The following is a 19,715-nucleotide window of genomic DNA, read 5'->3' on the forward strand; positions in this document are numbered from 1 at the left end:
GTCTTTAGAGTGGCCCCTGTCAGTGGGGGGGATATGTTAGGCAGCAAGTGAACACTTTGTCCTCAAAGCTGATGTGTTGGAAGCAGGAAAATGGGCTGGTGTAAGGATGTGAGGGACTTTGACAAGGGCCAAATTGTTATGGCTAGACGACTGGGTCAGAGCATCTCCAAGCACTCTTGTGGGGGGTCCCGGTCTGCAGTGGTCAGTACCTACCAAAAGTGGTCCAAGGAAGGAAAACCGGTGAACCGGCGACAGGGTCATGGGCAGCCACGGCTCAGTGATGCGCGTGGTGAGGGAAGTCTGGCCCGTGTGGTCCAATCCAACAGAGGAGCTGCTGTAGCTCAAACTGCTGAAAAAGGTTGATTGTGGCTCTGTTAGAAAGCTGTCAGAACACACAGAGCATCACAGCTTGTTGCGTATGGTGCTGTGTAGCCGCAGACCGGTCAGGGTGCCTGTGCTAACCCCTTCATGGAGACGGTATTCCCTAACGGCAGAGGCCTCTTTCAGCTGGATAATGCTGCCATACTGCAGAGATGCTTCAGGGATGGTTTGAGGAACATGACAACGAGTTCAAGGTGTTGACTTGGCCTCCAAATTCCCCAGATCTCAATACAATCAAGCATCTGTGGGATGAGCTGGATAAACAAGTCCGATCCATGGAGGCCCCACCTCGTAACTTACAGGACTTAAAGGATCTGCTGCTAACGTCCTGCTGCCAGACACCACAGCACACCTTTTGTTCACAATGTTATGGCTGATCTGGTGTATATACAGTATAAGTACACACAGGACCTGTACACATTGGGCCTGAAATATACGGGCACAAGTATGCATTGATGGAGAGGTGTTGCACTACATTTAAAAATGTTTTTAAAAAAGATATCCCAACTGGGACTATCTAGTGACCATCCAAGCCAAGTCCCTATGGACTGTGCTGCTATCGCCCTCAGCAGATATAGCATATATTTGTAATGAGTTTGGTTAAAAAAAAGGTTATTTTTAAGATGGAAGTTTTAGAACATCAAAATGTTAGGCTGCTCTGTTACTTGAACAAGCATGATTACCTTTTAAATGAATAGTACTTTGATAAGAAAAAGGACCACAGCTGTAAACAATTGATGATAACGTAACCCTCACCTGTTGTTGTTGTTTTACATTCACAGCCTTTAGCATGGGGCTCTGAGAATTGCTGGTCTGGAGTTTCCAAAGTGTATATCTCACTCAGGCTTGAATTATTCAGCCTGTGCCTTTAGAGAGTGATGGACTCTGCTCAGTGTCAGCATCATTATTCCACTCTGACGTGTGTCTCCACAGTCAGCTCTTCCTCTCCGCCTGCAGGAAAGAATCCAGCGTGTCACCATGAATTGTGTTCTACAGTTACTGGCTGTTAGTCTTTGTGATGCCACAGCTGTGAGCCTGATGGACAGTGAAGTATCCATGTGTCTCAGCCAGTGAAAACAACACGTGGATCACTTGTCATTGGTAAACAAGCCCGGAGGTTGTTTGTCTTTGGTCGTGCAGAGTCACGCACACTTCAGTGTCTCAATTCTTAAAGGGGCTCTATTCTGCTCATTTTCAGGTTCTTATTAGTATTCTGTGTCTCTCCTGGGACATGTCTCCATACTTTAAAGTTCAGAAAGCTCTTTATTTTTCTCATACTGTCTGTGCTGCAACACCTCTTTTCACCCTCTGTCTGAAACCAGAGCCCAGTCTGCTCTGATTGGTTGCCTGGCCGGTTCTGTTGTAATTTTTGAACTGCTCAGAGATGTCCCGCCCTTTAGCCTCTCAGCTACAATGTGTTGGAGTGCTAGCCAATAGAAGCGGGAGTGTTACATAGTGATGTCACTATGTTCAGGAAGTAAACTAAGGAGTCCAATGGAGGCGTTTCAGGCAGGGGGGCGGGGATTTTAGCCAGACCGTTTACATGCTCTAAAACCTATAAAACTACAGGAAAGGGAAAACAACCAAAAGCATAACAGGGCCTCTTGAATAGTTTTTTTTTTAAATTCTCTTTTTATTTTGTTGTATTTCTCCTCCCTCTACTTTTTCACACTCTTCTTTCCTTTCTGCTCCTTGTCTCCTTTCCTCATTTCCTTTCCTCTTTCTTTTCTATTTCTTCTTTTCATCCTCTCTCTTGGTGTTTCTGCTGATGGGTCATATTTCCAGCAGCTCTTGGTTAAAAGGGGTTGGTCACCAGGCAGAGGGGGTTGGGTCTGCACAGTCAGGAAAGGCGCTCTGATTGGATGACAGGCTGAGCTAAAAGTTTGCTCAGGGAAGGAGGAAGTCCGTGTGTTGCTGTAGCTGTTGTGCAGGACAGGAACCGCTCTGACTGCTCTCCACTGACTGTTACTGTAACGGAAAGCTCGCTGCCATGAAGAAATCTACCAGGTAAATTATTATTTTACAGCAGATCAACAATGATTTCCAGAGAGAGTGGGAGACTATGAGCAGAGAGGACTTACTGAGGAGCAGGAAATGTGTTATTCTTACTTACTCATAGTAGTAAAATAAGTAAAAGTGTTTGTCTTCAGTTTTAGTCTGCATAGCCCCTTTTAAAGTCTACTAGGTGGATTTTAACAAACTGTTCTTTAACTATTACTTAAATAGACTTCAGATTGCACAATGAGACAAAGTGTGGTTTGGTTTCTAAAATGCTTCCACGCTTTCCAGTTTAAGTTGTTGGTTGTTTTTTCCGTCTAAAAAAACCCGTCTGTAGTGAATTGGCTGTGGCTGCCAGACAGCCTGAAAGAAGTTGAGTTGCTTTCTGAAACTCTGTTGTCACGCTAACAGTTTGATGCAGTATGGTTCCCCGTCTGATGTGTGTGTCTGTGGGGAGGGGCCGCAGCTTAGTAACATGAATACAACAGAAACAAGAGCTGCTTGTGTTATTGGACCCTGGATCAAACAGCATAAAAGGATAAAAAGACACAATCATGTTAAGTGGTTGTCATAGTTTAACTGTGAAGTGAAGCTAGATAAGATACTGTGGAACGTACTTTTCATTTAGAAAGCTCTCAGGTTCACATATCTCAAAAACTGAATTCTGACTAACGGAAAGTAAATTGGACTTTGGATGTAATGCCCTTTCCTTAAGTGGATGTCACAGATTAATTGAGCGCAGTTTTAAGTGTCATAAGGTCTTTTGTCTTCTTTTTTTTTCTTTTGTTATTTTATTTTACAATTGGAGACAAACAACAAATGACAAAACATACAGAGACTAAAAAAAACACAACAAATGAATGACAAGATTATAATGAAAATGTTATGAGTAACAATATATTCTGGGGGGAAAACAATGTTGCTTAATCTTGACAAATAATAATAATAATAATAATAATAATACGGATACTGGCTCTTTGTCTTCTAATGAGGTTGGACTCAATGAAACCTTTCATATTTGTGTCAGGTTATGAAACACACAGGCAGAATGTGGGATGAGTAAATGTGAAGTGACAGCAGACTGGTCTCACTGTGCTGAGCAGTTCTGTCCGTTCACTGATTGTTCTGTTAAATCTAATTGATTTTGGCAGCTGACTGGAATTTTAATACAAATTACATAGAGAATATTTGCACGTGTTGCATGGGGTGGTTCTTTGGCACAACCTTCATTTGAATGTTCTTCAAAGAGATTTAAATGTATTTCCTAAACCTGTACAGCAGCTTAACACTGTTTTATAAAACCCCCTGCAGCAGTGTTGCCACAAACAGCAGGCAGATGTGGCTCTGATGTTAGGGTTACTGATTCCGCTCAGCTTGCAGAAACTCTGATGCCATCGATCGGTCCTGCTGTTTAACATACAACAAACATATTGACCACATTACTGCAGAGACGTTTGCACCACTGACACCAGGCTTACCCAAATAAATCAGGTTAGCTTTTCTATAAATGCCTTTTAAATAAAAGTGTTTTACGTTGCATAACGTTTTACAGGTTTGAATTCAATAGATTTTCACCATTGCCGAAAAAATAGATCCAAAGTGAGGTTACTTTAAATGTTCAGTTGAAATGCAAACATTTTTTTACAATTCTGGCCCAAATACTACATTTTTAAGTAAACAAAATGAAACAACTGCCCTCTTTCTGATCAAGACTAACTCTGATGAAGGAAAATATATCTGCATGTTGAAAAGGATTAGATCTTTTCCTTTTTGTCAAATTAAATCTGTCACTTTCTATCTCATAAATCTGATGCCACAATAACTTGAGAGTGGATTAGTCTGGGATTCAGTGTCTTGGTGTATTTCTTGTTGTGGGAAGATGCTTGGATATGTTTGTGTCCATTAACCTAACCACTGCAGTATTTCAGTCGTAATGGAGCAGGAAGTGGGGAACACGTGACTGTTTAACCGCACACACACTTCAGGGGTAAGACCCGTCTATCAGACCGCAACATCCATCTTCTCTGCGCCTGCACCACTTTAACGACCAATATCCATCTCTGCAGTACTGAGATGAAGCACTTTACTAAAAGGATACAATGATGAGGGATATCTTGTTATCATATCATGTCATTTAACATTTGTATTTTTACTTTTTTTAAATGTATTTTCAACGTGTAAAACAGTAATACAAAGAAAATAATGAAATGAAGACAACATATGTGTATTATTTTACAAAGAATAGTCAGGATTAATGAACGAAATTACCAGACTCCAATTCGTATTGATGTTACTGAGCAAGTAAAAAATTGCAAACCATCTAATTACAAAAAAACCTCAATTGTAAAAGTATAGTGCAAGAATAAGAATGAGCAAGAGTAATAATAGAATGACATAATAAAATCAAACGTAGCCCTTTTTCTCCTCCTCCACGTTATCATCCACTCACGATAGCGACCCAAGCTAAATGCTAACTTTAGTGACCTATATGTTTGTTTTTTTACAACAACAAATGTTGTTGTTGATTTTTTGTGCAAGAAGCTCAGTTCAGGGAAGTGAGGGTCCACTACAATCTGAAATTGGCCATATTTAATAAAAAAAACTGTTTCATGAAGCTAAACAAATCGAATCTGAGGAATCAATCCTAACTGAGCGCTAAAGACAACAAATCTAAAAATGTTAGCTTTCCAGATGCTATAACATCTTGCAATCTCAGGACTGTAAGTAGATACGGACAAGAAGCAGTGCTGCATTTGTACTTTGAATTGACCACCAATTGTATAGGAATGAGTCCTAAAACCCAGAAGTGAGATGGCATGTTAGCATTTTGGGTTCCCTCTTCATCAAGACGAATATTAGCCGCCATTAGCCTAGCGGTGGTGTTGTGAAGTTGTGTATCGTCGGTTTGTAGCCTAACGTTTGCTTACTTCTGGCAGTAGCATTTACGCGTCAACAACCATAACTGTGGTGTTAATATGTGGAGATAATCTTGCTGAACAAAGTGTGTAATTATCACAAATTTGTGTTGCCACAGATCTTATTTTCTACAATATCATCAAAATCATTTGTTTGTCGACAGAGTCCTTGGGATGATAACTATGTTGTTGGCCTAAAAAATACCTTTCATCACTATACCAGTCCATAAGTGCTCATTAATTCCCCTGCATCTTACACAGAGCAGTTGTTTTGTTCAGAGTGCAGGCAGGCGGAACATGCCAACAACACACTGAGCGCTGCATGGTAATGAGTGGTTTGATTGTGCGTTCCCTCTCCCTGGAAATCTTGTCTCTGGGACTACAGCCGTATGGGTTTTGTAATCCACAGTTATTTGCCCTGTCCGGCTGCCAGTTACCCAGCATGCCCTGCATTCATTACAGGCTCTGAATCAATCCCACAGGCTAGGACTGCGCCACGCCTCATCTTCTAGCAGACCACACTCACAAGTCAAGAGACAAACAGGTCTTTATGTGGGGACTTTAAAGAGCCGCCACCCAGGCTGGTCACCTCCAGCTGCCCAGAGACGGCCTTCTGATCCTCACATGCTTTGTGTTCAAGCACACACTTACAGTACAGGCCCTAATCCTCTCTGACTAGTAATTATTCTCTTCTCTTGTCGCCTGTGTGCCTTTTTATGGAAACACATTGTTGCAGAACTACTTTGATCCAATACTCGGAATACATTTCTCACATGATCAGACAGGCTCAGAGACAGTGCTCTCAGGCTCTTCCCAGGAAACACACACAGTTCATTGAGTTGTTTTAGTTGTCATGTTCAGTGTGTTTAACAAGCAAGGGTTCATTTACATACCGTGTAACTCCCTGAATTGCATTGTGTTTGATCAACATTTGCTAAGTTGACTTATTAGAATATTGTCTTTGCGCCATGTGCTTCCACACACTCTCAGGAAGGTCAAATCCATCGGCCCAGGCTCTCCTGTTTGCTGTGCAGCGAGAAACAAGCCTTCAATTTCCCTTATCTTATCAAGCCTTACTTTTACTGTTGTTGCCATGGAGATATCCACCTGTCAGCTGAGGCAGTGCTTCAACAACTTCATGGTCTGATTGGTTGACAGCATCCTGACAGGTTGAGGCTGAGCGTGCACTGAAATGCTTAGCGGGCAGTCCTGATTGGCTGATTCAGGAACAGCTGAGGATGCAGCTACAGGTTTTGAAGGACAGATCTAATTATGGATTTTGGCAAAGTGGCTGACTCACTTTTGTAATGTTTTCATACAAATACGCTCAGCCATTTTTATGTGACCTTCAGGGACATCAGGATCTCTCTGTCCTCTTTGCTCTGATCCACCTGTCACTGTTTGGCAGAGCGCAGCATTCGCTGTGTGTTCAGCTGATAACGCTGTCACCATCAATCCGTCTGTACACAAATAATAAAGCTTCCCTGTTTGCTTTGTGTCTTCTGACTCCATCAAACACTCTCTTTATAAATGTGTCCACACAGTCACATTAGTCTTCCATTTTCTGTTTTCATGAAAGGAAAACAGAGCTGTTTCTTCAGCTCTGTGTCTTTTCCAATAACAAAGACTGTGTCCAACTGTTGAAACTGAAATTAAAGCTATTAGCAGGTCCTGACTCATCCAGGTGCCTGGGGAGTAAGGACAATTAACTCTGCAGTGCATTAACATGACTGTTTGAGCGTAGTGGACATTATGTCTCGCTTGGACTGTGATGTGCTGGACTGTGACACAATGTCGACCTGTAAAAGTCCGTAGGCTGAGATTTCTATCAAGCACAAGAAATTTGGAGCAGATTGAAACCATGCTTTCAAGTTATAACCACTTCCTGTTTCAATCTTTTTAAAGAGTCCCTATTCTGCTTTTTGGGGTTGTCCCTCTCCTGTAGAGTGCTCTATAGGTTTTTGTGAATGTTAATGGTCTGCAAGGCTAAAATCCCTGAGAAACGCCTCCATTGACTCCTTTGTTTACTTCTGTAACATAGTGACATCACTTTTTAACATTCAAGCTTTAATTTGCTAGCGCTCCAACACAATGTAAGTGATAGGCTTGGAGGCGGAACATTTCTAAGCGTTGGACCAATCGCAACAGAGCCAACCAGCTAACCAATCAGAGCAGACTAGGCTCTGGTTTCAGACAGAGGGTGGAAAGAGGTGCTGCAGCACTGGCAGTATGAGAAAAATAAAGAGCTTTTTGAACATTAAAGCATGGAGACATGTCACAGTAGAGACACGACATACAAATATGAACCTTAGAACACTTGTACGATAGGCCCCTTTAATAACTTTTGATCTTCAAAGTAAGGTAAGAAGGAAATGACCAAATTTGAATCAGATTCAATCTGTAGGAGGATTTTGTTGAATTACAGAGCCAGAAAATTGCCCCCAGAAAACCCACAAAATGGAATATGGCCTTTGATTTTGGACAACCCCTAGAAAAAAAATGTTATGACACCTTTTCACATTTGAAATGTTGCTTCAGAATTATGGTACTGTTGCTTTTCTGTGATGCATGCAGAACTTTCCAGTTAATCCGTACCCTTATTAATAGGAACATTATTTCCAAGCTCGAGGGAACTGAATCCTGCCTCCAGAGTCCATCATCTGAGACAATAAGTGCAGCGGTAAAGAGCTGACCTCCATGTCTCCATTCTCTGTTGCATGGTCTGTGTGTTTGCTGACTCAGTGCTCTGCAGCTCTCCCAGACCTCCTGATTGTCTACTAATGTGGTGAGGGGTTGCAGCTAATCATAAATAATTCTATTGAAACACCTTCTGTTGTGGCACAAAGTGAGAAGCTTTGGAAAAAACTATCATGTATTCTGTGTGTATTGTTCAAGGTACTTACTGGAACTTCCATTATTTTCCCATTATGGATGACAGCCAAACCCAGAGTCCCGTTATGCTGAAATCTTTCCAGGAAACATCTGATCAATTTTTCTTTTTTCTGTTGCAGCAAAACCAAAGAATGCACCTTTAATGCAGGTAAGTTGAGCGTTTACTCACTGATGCTTTTTAGTTGTGTGTGTGTCTCCTTTAAGACTGCTGTAGTCATTATGTCCATCACTGTAACACTTTAATTGGCTGTTCAGAGGATGAGCAGCCTCTCATGTGTGAACTTAATTGGTGTTCAGGAGTCCTTGAAGAACTCTTAAAGGATTTAATATTGCTCATAAGTAATATTGAACATTCATTAGAATGACTAAGGAGGCTCTACAGGGGCAGTAAAAGAGTTTAGAAAGAGGAGCTGAGGACCACAACACATCCGAGGCACTGTGTGTGTCTGATTTTGGAGAACCATGTCGGAATAGTTTTTCTAATCCCAACACACTGTGCTTTCATATATGTATATATATATATACACACTTATATTAGTAATTGAAAACCTTTAATTATATTACAGAAAAAAGCTGTGAGAATTTTGCATAATCTACAACCCAGAGAACATACAAACAAATGAGTTATTGAGTCGAGGCTGTTCAAAGCACAAACAAGAATACTACCAGAAAATATACCGAAAACACACTTGTGTTTTGTATAAACATCTCAGGGTGAGTATCACAGGAGGACATTTCATTTTAAGCTTCAGTTTGCACGTACTACTGTAAAGCAGATGTGTGTCTCTCTAGTCGGCATAAAAAGGTGGAGTTGTTTGACGAAGTTTAAGAAAATGTATAAAGGAAAAGTAATCAGTCAATATGAAGTGACTTTTGATCTGATGTTGTGTTTCTGTAGGTATTTGTAAGCAACTATGGCTGACAGAATATTGCTTTTGTTATTGTTATTTTAAGGGGCAGGTAAATGAAGATGTTCCTCTCCCTGCTCATTTCCACCATGTGCTATACAATTTGTGTACAGTTTTAAAATAACTGCCATGTGTTGAATAAATAAATGGAAACACGTTAACTCTAAAAAAAAGAAAACTGTCCCGTCCCCTCCTCCTCCTTTTATTTCAGTTGAGTTAATTTGATCTACAAACACTTTAAAAATACAAGAAAAACCTGAGACATAATGAAGATGTTTAAAATAGGACACCCTGAAAAACTATCCAAAGCTCCAGAACAGAGGCCCAGACACTAAACATAAACATGATGTACAATAAATATTATTTCAAACTGTAGAATTGGAAAAAATGTATGTATTATACAGAAACACTTAAGAGCTACAAATCAATACCCTTACCCTCAAACTAATCTTACCCCAACTACTAAATGGTCCCAAAACATCTATTAATTCATCTAACATGAATTTAAAATGCGTCAAATTTAAGGAACACAGCGAGGTAAAACATTTTTTACAAATGAAATGCAATTCAAAGTAACTTGTTTAGAACTCCTCAGACATTCAGTGCTTTAAAATGTTTTTTAATAACTACTGCGGCCTTAAGCTCTAATTTTAAACAGACACAGATAAAGAGTTTTTATCATTCCATACCCGTGTTCCTCTGCAGACCACACTGAGTCTTTCTCTGCAGCAGGACTTTTGGTTCTCTGCTTAACCTCCCGTCTTTCTTTCCCCCCCCCCCCTCTCCCACCCTCCAGAGGACGGCTACGTGAGGATGTTCCTCCGAGGCCGCCCCGTTACCATGCACCTTCCTGACCAGCAGAGGGAGAGCTACAGCCTGGACAACAAGGTGGCGCTGCCGGACCGCAAACTCAAACTGCAGTGGGTGTATCCTTCAGGCTGGGGAGGGAAACTGAGAAATAGATTAAGCTGTGGATGAAGGAATAACAAAATGAATGGATTCTTATTATGATCAGAAGGTGTGAAACTGGGAGTTCTGTGTCTTCAGGGGTGCACATTGACAGATGACAGAAAACCTGAACAGGTGAATATAAGTGAATGAATGCTAGACTTTATTAATGCACATAGTTACATATAAACTTGAGTTCATACAACTCTTGGATTTCCATCAGACAGTGGCCAGAAAAACGAAATCAATCGTTTATAATAACCTACATTTATGTACAAATGTTTCTGAAAATATAGTCTGATCTTAAGCTGTGGTGCAAACAATAACATAAACCATCCGTGTTACCTAATAACTCAAACATCATACTTTAGTTTCCTTCCACATTGAATACAAACATTCTCAGTTGGAAAAAGTATGTAAACCCCTCCAATTCAACAAAGGCTAATTACGTGAGGAGTTAGCAAACCTTGTTTCCATCAGTGGAGGTGTGGTTAGAGCTAGTTTGACAAATCAAAATCACCCAAGCATTTTGAATTTGTTCTTCACAAAAAGCATCTGCTGATCTGAACCATTCATTCATGCAAAAAAAAACGATCTCAGAAGACCTACGATTGAGACTGGTCCCTAAGAGTTTAGATATTCATCAGTCTTCACTCTATGAATGAAGCGATTTAGCACTGTTTTGGTTTATAATTGGGTTATAAAATGTTACCAATTAATACATAAAACCAGAAAAATCCAATACTTTTTCTTGTACGTGCATGATCACCTGAAGTGAGTATGCTTGGTTTCTTATCATGGAAATTGGTTTCATTCTTTGTAGATTTACCTTCCCATAGGAACACTAATTACCTCCAATCAGAATATTATAATGTTCTCTCTGCTGGTCCAGCTGCACCCCTGTTGTTCCCTAACTAAAGCGTTGATCAGGTACGGCTACCGCGGGCGTGACTGCCGCTCCAACCTCTACCTGCTGCCCACCGGAGAGATTGTGTACTTCAACGCCTCCGTGGTGGTGCTGTACAACACGGAGGAGCAGCAGCAGAGACACTACCTGGGCCACAACGATGACGTCAAATGGTGAGGAAACAGACGGCTGATAAGGGCTGAAATCCAGTGGTGGGCCTCAGAGCGCCATCTAGTGGGCTGAAGAGGTTCTTGCACAGTTTGAGACTAAATGTATACTTAAATATTTGTATATGCGATGACTGTAACTATTTTTATATCTAAAAGTGGTCACAAAAATACAATGAGCTAAGGCTTTTATCCAAAGTGACATTACATTAAGTGCATTTTACCATGTGGATGAATTATGTTAGCTACATACATACACATTGCTAGCTAAACAAAAGTATATCCTACGCCAGGGAAAAATTCAAAGCCGGTGGTTAGTAAATAATATTCTCATTACATTAAATCTGGTGTCATAGTGGTGAGGGGACGCAGGGCTTACTGCTGAGATGACACGTATACTGATCATTTATTGTCTCTGCTCACAACAGGATGTACAGTCATTAGTTTAATGGAGTGACCGTTTATAAGACATTAGTGCTTTTGAAACGTATAAATGCTTAATGGCATTGTTCAGAATCCATCTAATGCTGTCAAATTAAAATTGCTAAACTCCAAACCTTAGTAACCGACAAGAGAGAGAACGTTTGAACTGCTTGTGGGTGACATCATTGATGATTTGGTCAGACACATCATCAACAGCTTGATGCAAGGGGCCTGAATGGGATTTTGGTTTCCTTAATGAGCTTTAGCTGACGTGAATGAGCTCTGACTGGAGCCACATGGATGTAAATACACTGAATCCCCCTGGGGCATGCTGGGAAAGCAGCAACCAACATCTCACCCACGCCTTCATTATAAATACTCCTGTTCTTCCTGCTTTCTAAAGGATTCAGTGTTTATTCCTTTAGTTTGAATGTCCTAAATTGAAAGCAGGTGCCACAATAAGACCGTGTTAGTCATGAGAACAGTATTAAGTGATGGAAAATCCTAAAAACATCTCCCAGTTGAGACAGAACTTAGTGCTAACATTTTCCCAGTGATATGTTTACTCTATGATGTCTGAACCAGAATCCTCTGTTGGAATCTGCATAAAAGCCAGAGGGGAGAAACCTAATTTACATTTTCTCTTCGTAGCCTGAGTGTGCACCCTGACATGGTTACCATAGCAACGGGGCAAGTGGCTGGAAACTCTAAAGATGGAAAGGTACGGTGAAAAGCTGATTACAGAGACAAACTCAAACATGTAATATGTAAAACAGCTAAGAAAATGAACTACATACATTAAGTATGTTTCATCTTATCCCGCATTTTGGTTTCCTGTATCATGCGTTTGTCTGACACTAATCTTTTTTTTATATAATTGTATTTTTTTACTGACAGAGTGAGGGTTTGAAGACCCTATCATTAAGCTAGATCATTTTCATATTTTCCCAAAATAAAGACGTTATTAAATGAAATAAATAACTGTTGATGTAAAACAGAAGCATGGACATATTGGCAAAACACACCAATACCCCTCCTTCACACACACACTCCTCCATTCTGTGTGAAATTGTGTCCTCTTGTGACCGTCTTCGGACAGTGTTCCTTCCATGTTCAATAGAATGAATGGAATGAGGATTTATTGAAGTTTTCCGTTTTTGAATTGTAGTTGCTTCCTTATTTTTTCACTTTAGTCATCAACAAATAAATGGTACAATTTGTAATCCAATTTCTAAATGTCCTCCCAAATCTCTGACCCCGTGTTCAGCTGCTGGCTCCTCACGTGCGTGTGTGGGACTCTGTGAGCCTTAACACCCTGCATGTGATCGGGATGGGAGTGTTCGACAGAGCCGTCACCTGCGTGGCTTTCTCCAAGTCGGTAAGCATCCTGTAGATTTCACAGAGTTCTTGCAAAGTTTAGTAAATACATGCATTTTAATAAACCAAATAAAAAACTGTCCTTTTGCTGTTTTTATAAATCCGACTTGTTGGTTTCTCTCAGAACGGCGGCTCCTTCCTCTGCGCTGTGGACGACGCCAACGACCATATCCTGACGGTGTGGAACTGGCAGAAGGAGAAGCAACTGGCTGATGTTAAGGTAACCTTTGACCTTTGTATTATGATTGATCCCCTGTTTATCATTAACAAACAGTATATATCACCAGCATGGAAAAAGGGCTTGCAATATTATAGATTATTCCCTTGCTGTGTGAGGTAGAGACCCATGTTTCATGCCTGCTGTCTCTGCAGTGCTCCAACGACTCGGTCCTGGGCGCTGTGTTCCATCCGATGGATGCCAACGTGATCGTCACCTGTGGAAAGTCTCACATCAACATCTGGACCATGGAGGGCAACACTCTGTCCAAGAGACAGGGCCTGTTCGAGGTGCGGCAACCGCTCATACCACTCTCCTAAACAACACCACCTTACTAACACCAAAGTAGATAAAAGAATATATCAATACAAATGAAGATTACAAAAATATATTATGCTAATAATAGCACACAAATACTACTGCCGCTAACTGCAATTATTAACTGCAGTTGTGGAAACGTATTAATATTGCCTTGGCCCCAAGAACCGACTGAGAGAAACCCTGTTTGAAACGGATATGCCAGTCTGAATGTAAAATAATAGGCCTGATGCTTATGATAATATTTATAATTCAGGTGGCATGACATAATTTACAGTGGAAGGAATTCAATATATAGATGTTCTCCAGTAACCATCAACTCTCTGAAAAAGCAAATAATTATAATGTTTATTTGAGCAGCAGATCGGTCTGTTATAGTGAATTCTGCTTATTTTCATGTATTCTTTAGATACTGTATTCATAAACATTATATTTCCTGCTTAATTTTATTCAATTTACATTTTCTTTTGTCGATTTCTATTTTTTTACTCCTGTAAACACGCTGCTGTGAGCCAAAAAAAAAACCCAATTCGGGATGAAATAAACATGTCTAATCTGATTTCCCCATGTGGCTATTAGCTTAGATCGGAATTAGATTGTTTTTGCAATTACTGTAAGCTTATTTGCATAGAAAGAGGTAAATCTTACTCCAGCTGTTAGCACATCACCTTATTTACATGTGTGCAAACAGCACAGCAGCAAAGAGACGTTCAGGTTGTATTTCCTCCTTCTCTTGTTACATTAGCAATGTGTGCACTGACCCCCCTCCCTCTATGTCTCTCTATAGAAACATGAGAAGCCGAAGTACGTGCTGTGTGTGGCGTTCGCTGAGAACGGAGACGCCATCACAGGAGACTCCAGCGGGAACATCTACGTCTGGGCCAAAGGTAGAGCCTGAATGCATCACAACGATACAAACATTGTTTACAGATATTTAGAGATGCACCAAACACTAACAGAAGGCATGGAAATGTGTTACTCTTCTGAGAAAATGCTCTTTGTCAGGTTTCTCACTTCTAGAATATAAAAGATGTCCTCTGGTTTCTGACTGACCTGTTTATTTTGATTGACAGGTGGGAACCGCATCAGCCAGGTGGTGTCGGGGGCCCATGAGGGCGGGATCTTCTCTCTTTGTGTCCTGAAGGATGGCACCATGGTATCCGGGGGAGGGAAGGACCGTAAGGTGGTGCTGTGGGACCACGACTACAGGAAACAGGCCGAGATGGAGGTGAGGGATCCACAGAGACAGAATCATGTTGAGGAGAGAATCAGTTTCTCTTTTTTGGGAGGCATCTATTGTATATGTCCTTCTTTCTTCGTGGTGTTTTAAATACTTTTTCAAGTCTAAATGACTGTATGGGCTGTCTGTAAGGAAGTGTATGTGTGTGTGTTCAGGTGGGCGAGTCTCTTGGTCCTGTGAGGGCTCTGGCTGAAGGGAAACCTGGGGAACTGTTCGTCGGAACCACCAAGAATGCCATCATCAGAGCAGCGTTCCCTGATACAATGACTCCTATTGTACAGGTAACCCCACACACGCACAGATACACAGATACACACACACACACACACACACACTGTAAGCTTTAAGAAGAGCACACTTTCAGGATCAAAAATACTTTATTTATCCCTGAGGAAATTGGGTTTTTTGACGGTTCCATATAAGCATAAATTAAAGGTAGAAAATACAATTATTTATGTAAATATCAGAAGTAAGAATGTGCAAATAAAGGATAAAAGAAAAGAAAAGAAACAAGATATGAAACTAAAGTAAGAATCGTGATCATTTAGCCAATAGTTAAAGGTGCTCACAGACATATCTGTGTTGCTGCAGTCTGTGGTGTATTAACTAAGACATGTGGTCATGTGATGTGTTTAGGGTCACACGGATGAGCTGTGGGGTCTGGACGTCCACCCCTCCATGGAGCAGTTTGTCACCTGTGCTCAGGACAAACAGGTTCACCTCTGGGATACCAACTCCCATCAGCCCCTCTGGAGCAAAACCATCGAGGTGATGGAGACTTATTCTGTGCCTTAAACATCAGGGTGTCATGGAAATGTAATGTCAGTGTACTCATTCCTGCTGTTTCTGCTCCAGGATCCAGGGAGGTCTGCAGGGTTCCATCCCAGCGGGGGGGTCCTGGCTGTGGGAACCATGACTGGAAGGTCGGCCTCACACTTACAAAGCAGAAACACAACATTGAAAGCAGGCAGAACAACTATTATGTATTATTTATAGGAGGGATATCTGAATTTGGATTAAATATCTAAATAGATATACATATTTAAGTAAGAAAAATAGTATTGGCAGAGCCACAAAGGGGATTTTTTTCATTTACAGGTAGTGTTCAAATAAATGTATGTATTACATTTTTATAACAGATTAAAAAAATACATTAAATACTCAAAATAGCTACCCTAACCTACAAGTATGTAGCAGACAAATGAATAAGTCATTTATTGATTCTCAAGGTCAATAAACAAGTTAACTAATATAGTGCTGAAACAGGCAATCCGTCAATTAATAAGTATGTTTATCATCAGGAAAGTAATAACAATAATTGATCAAAAGGGGAAATATTCACTGTTCTGCCTGCTCTGTTTTATTTACTGTTTATTTATTTGTTTATTGGACAAAACAAGACATCATCTTGGGTTGTGTGACCTTGTGAGGGGCATTTCCTTGGATTTTTACTGTGTGTGTGTGTGTGTGTGTTGCAGGTGGTTGGTGCTGGACACTGACACCAGGGATCTTGTTTCTATGCACACAGACGGCAATGAGATCATTTCCAACATCAAGTACTCTCCAGGTAAAGCTTCACTCACTTTACGGTATATCATGTCTGGTATAAACTCTGCATAGTAACTCTGTTTCCTGCTCTCCTGCAGACGGTAACTTCCTGGCCGTCGCCTCCCACGACAACTTTGTTTACATCTACGCTGTGACCGAGAATGGCCGCAAGTACAGCCGTGTGGGGAAATGCACTGTGAGTATATATCCCTAAGATAATAACCACCTTCACTGGAGCTAGCATCACAAGTGCTCCCTCGGATTTCTGAATATTGCTGAAAATAAGATCTGTGGCAAACACATGTTTATGATTCTTACAGGTTTGGTTCAGCAAGATAATCTCCACATATGAAGTGAAAAGCTAATGTTAGGCTATAAAGGAACCACAGCAAGGTCACATGACTCCACGTCACCACCGCTAAGCTAAAGGCGGCAAATGTACGCTGTGATTAGCCACTTGTTAGAAAAATTATTAAATTATTTTTTTAATTGTCTTGTCCTCACAGAGGGTCTTGTATACATGGATGCAAATTATAAAGACAATAATACAAAAAGAAAAATCAAAGAAAAAAGATAGGGAGTCCCTTTCCCACACCACCCCTTCCCTCCCCCTTCCCACCCCTCTTTGCCATTTCACAGAAATCATACCTGATGTTTTTTAGCAATCGTCGTTCATCTATTATATTATCTATATTATTTATATTATCTATATTATTTATATTATCTATATTATCTATATTATTTATATTATCTATATTATCTATATTATTTATATTATCTATATTATTTATATTATTTATATTATTTATATTATCTATATTATTTATATTATTTATATTATCTATATTATTTATATTATTTATATTATCTATATTATCTATATTATTTATATTATTTATATTATCTATATTATCTATATTATCTATATTATTTATATTATTTATATTATTTATATTATCTATATTATTTATATTATCTATATTATCTATATTATTTATATTATTTATATTATCTATATTATCTATATTATTTATATTATCTATATTATCTATATTATTTATATTATCTATATTATCTATATTATTTATATTATCTATATTATTTATATTATTTATATTATTTATATTATTATATTATCTATATTATTTATATTATTATATTATCTATATTATTTATATTATCTATATTATATATATTATTTATATTATCTATATTATCTATATTATCTATATTATTTATATTATTTATATTATCTATATTATATATATTATCTATATTATTTATATTATCTATATTATTTATATTATTATATTATCTATATTATTTATATTATCTATATTATATATATTATTTATATTATCTATATTATTATATTATTTATATTATCTATATTATTTATATTATCTATATTATTATTATCTATATTATCTATATTATATATATTATTTATATTATTTATATTATCTATATTATTTATATTATTATATTATTTATATTATTATATTATCTATATTATTATATTATCTATATTATTTATATTATCTATATTATTCTATATTTATATTATCTATATTATTTATATTATCTATATTATTATATTATTATATTATCTATATTATATATATTATTTATATTATTTATATTATTTATATTATCTATATTATTTATATTATTTATATTATTTATATTATCTATATTATTTATATTATATATATTATTTATATTATCTATATTATTTATATTATCTATATTATTTATATTATCTATATTATTTATATTATCTATATTATCTATATATCTATATATATTATCTATATTATCTATATTATCTATATTATCTATATTATTTATATTATCTATATTATCTATATTATCTATATTATTTATATTATCTATATTATTTATATTATTTATATTATTTATATTATTTATATTATCTATATTATTTATATTATCTATATTATTTATATTATCTATATTATTTATATTATCTATATTATTTATATTATCTATATTATTTATATTATCTATATTATATTATCTATATTATCTATATTATCTATATTATCTATATTATTTATATTATCTATATTATTTATATTATTTATATTATTATATTATTTATATTATCTATATTATCTATATTATTTATATTATCTATATTATATATATTTTAGCATAACCACAGTTTTTAAATTCACCAGTGGGGTATTTACTGACGTGTTTTATGTCAGAACTAAACCTTAAACATATATATTTCTTCTTCTAACCACAAAAGCTGTTTTGAAAAGACTTTGAGGCGAGGGAACTGGAAGTGGTAAAATGCTAACTCATAACTGGGTTTTAGGACTCATTCCTGCAGCTCTATATTTGTATCTCAGTCCCAAAAATAAACTTTTGAAAAGGTCAAATGAAAAAGCACAATTGAATATTAAAACCCACTCACTCACTGAGAAATGTCTTCACATGTTTTTTTTCAGTCAAGTTTTGGAATGGAACCCTTGATTCACTGTGTGATCTTTAATAAAACAATATTTACTCCTCCCGCTCCCCCAGGGTCACTCCAGCTTCGTCACCCACCTGGACTGGTCCTCTGACAGCCAGTACATCGTCACCAACTCAGGAGACTACGAGACCCTCTTCTGTACGTCCCCCATCTTCCCTCCGTAGCTCACTCTTTAATTACACTGCCAATATAGGAAATGATGATCAAATATGTAAACTTAAATACACAGACACAATGTTAAATGTATGTTTTGTCTTTCAGGGGAGGCTTCCAGTGGTAAACATGTGACCAGCATGGACACGGTGCGCAACCAGGAGTGGGCCTCCTCCACCTGCACTCTGAGCTTCAACACCTTCGGTAGGTCCACAGCTCTCTTCTCTTGTGGGATTGGATCATCTAAAGATCACCCACCTGAGATCAAATATATGTTTTTCTTCCCACAGTGTCATCAGGTGAATTGTAAAGTTAATTATTTTATACACCGTGCATTTTAGAATTGCATGGCCCGGAGCAAAAAGCAGAAAGGATTTTTGACGATAAAACGAGATGACAATACGATACTATAAAACCATACTATAATACCATACTATAATACCATACTATAATACCATACTATAATACCATACTATAATACCATACTATAATACCATACTATAATACCATACTATAATACGATACAACAATACGGTTCTATGTCAGTACGAGTAATCTAACCATTACTATTCCAAACCATAATCAGGTTAAAAGTTACTTACCAAGTCCCGTGCTTACTATTTTTGTCATTTCCTGATAATAAACTATATTCTCTACTTGATACCGGAGTACGTCTGCAACAATAACACGTTTCAGCACGGACAATCACGGTATAAAGCACCACACAAAGTACCACAATGGAGGAGGAGAGAATGACGTTTTCCACTGGAGATACAGTCACTATTTGAGTTTGTCAGCCTAAATGACCATATATAAG

General features: G+C 37.9%; 1 protein-coding gene across 1 annotated transcript in view; it reads left to right on the plus strand.

Annotated features, from left to right (window-relative positions):
- Positions 1-19,715, plus strand: part of eml2 (EMAP like 2) — a 44,471-nt gene that overhangs the window by 15,310 nt on the left and 9,446 nt on the right. Inside the window, 16 exon segments of the mRNA XM_063907376.1 lie at positions 8,306-8,334; positions 9,891-10,020; positions 10,973-11,122; positions 12,191-12,260; positions 12,807-12,917; positions 13,041-13,136; positions 13,289-13,423; positions 14,239-14,338; positions 14,525-14,679; positions 14,847-14,972; positions 15,328-15,459; positions 15,547-15,614; positions 16,170-16,258; positions 16,338-16,435; positions 18,796-18,883; positions 19,007-19,102. Coding sequence (XP_063763446.1) covers positions 8,306-8,334; positions 9,891-10,020; positions 10,973-11,122; positions 12,191-12,260; positions 12,807-12,917; positions 13,041-13,136; positions 13,289-13,423; positions 14,239-14,338; positions 14,525-14,679; positions 14,847-14,972; positions 15,328-15,459; positions 15,547-15,614; positions 16,170-16,258; positions 16,338-16,435; positions 18,796-18,883; positions 19,007-19,102 — 1,673 coding nt within the window.

This window comes from Eleginops maclovinus, chromosome 18 (assembly GCF_036324505.1).
Source record: "Eleginops maclovinus isolate JMC-PN-2008 ecotype Puerto Natales chromosome 18, JC_Emac_rtc_rv5, whole genome shotgun sequence".
Lineage (NCBI taxonomy): Eukaryota > Metazoa > Chordata > Actinopteri > Perciformes > Eleginopidae > Eleginops > Eleginops maclovinus.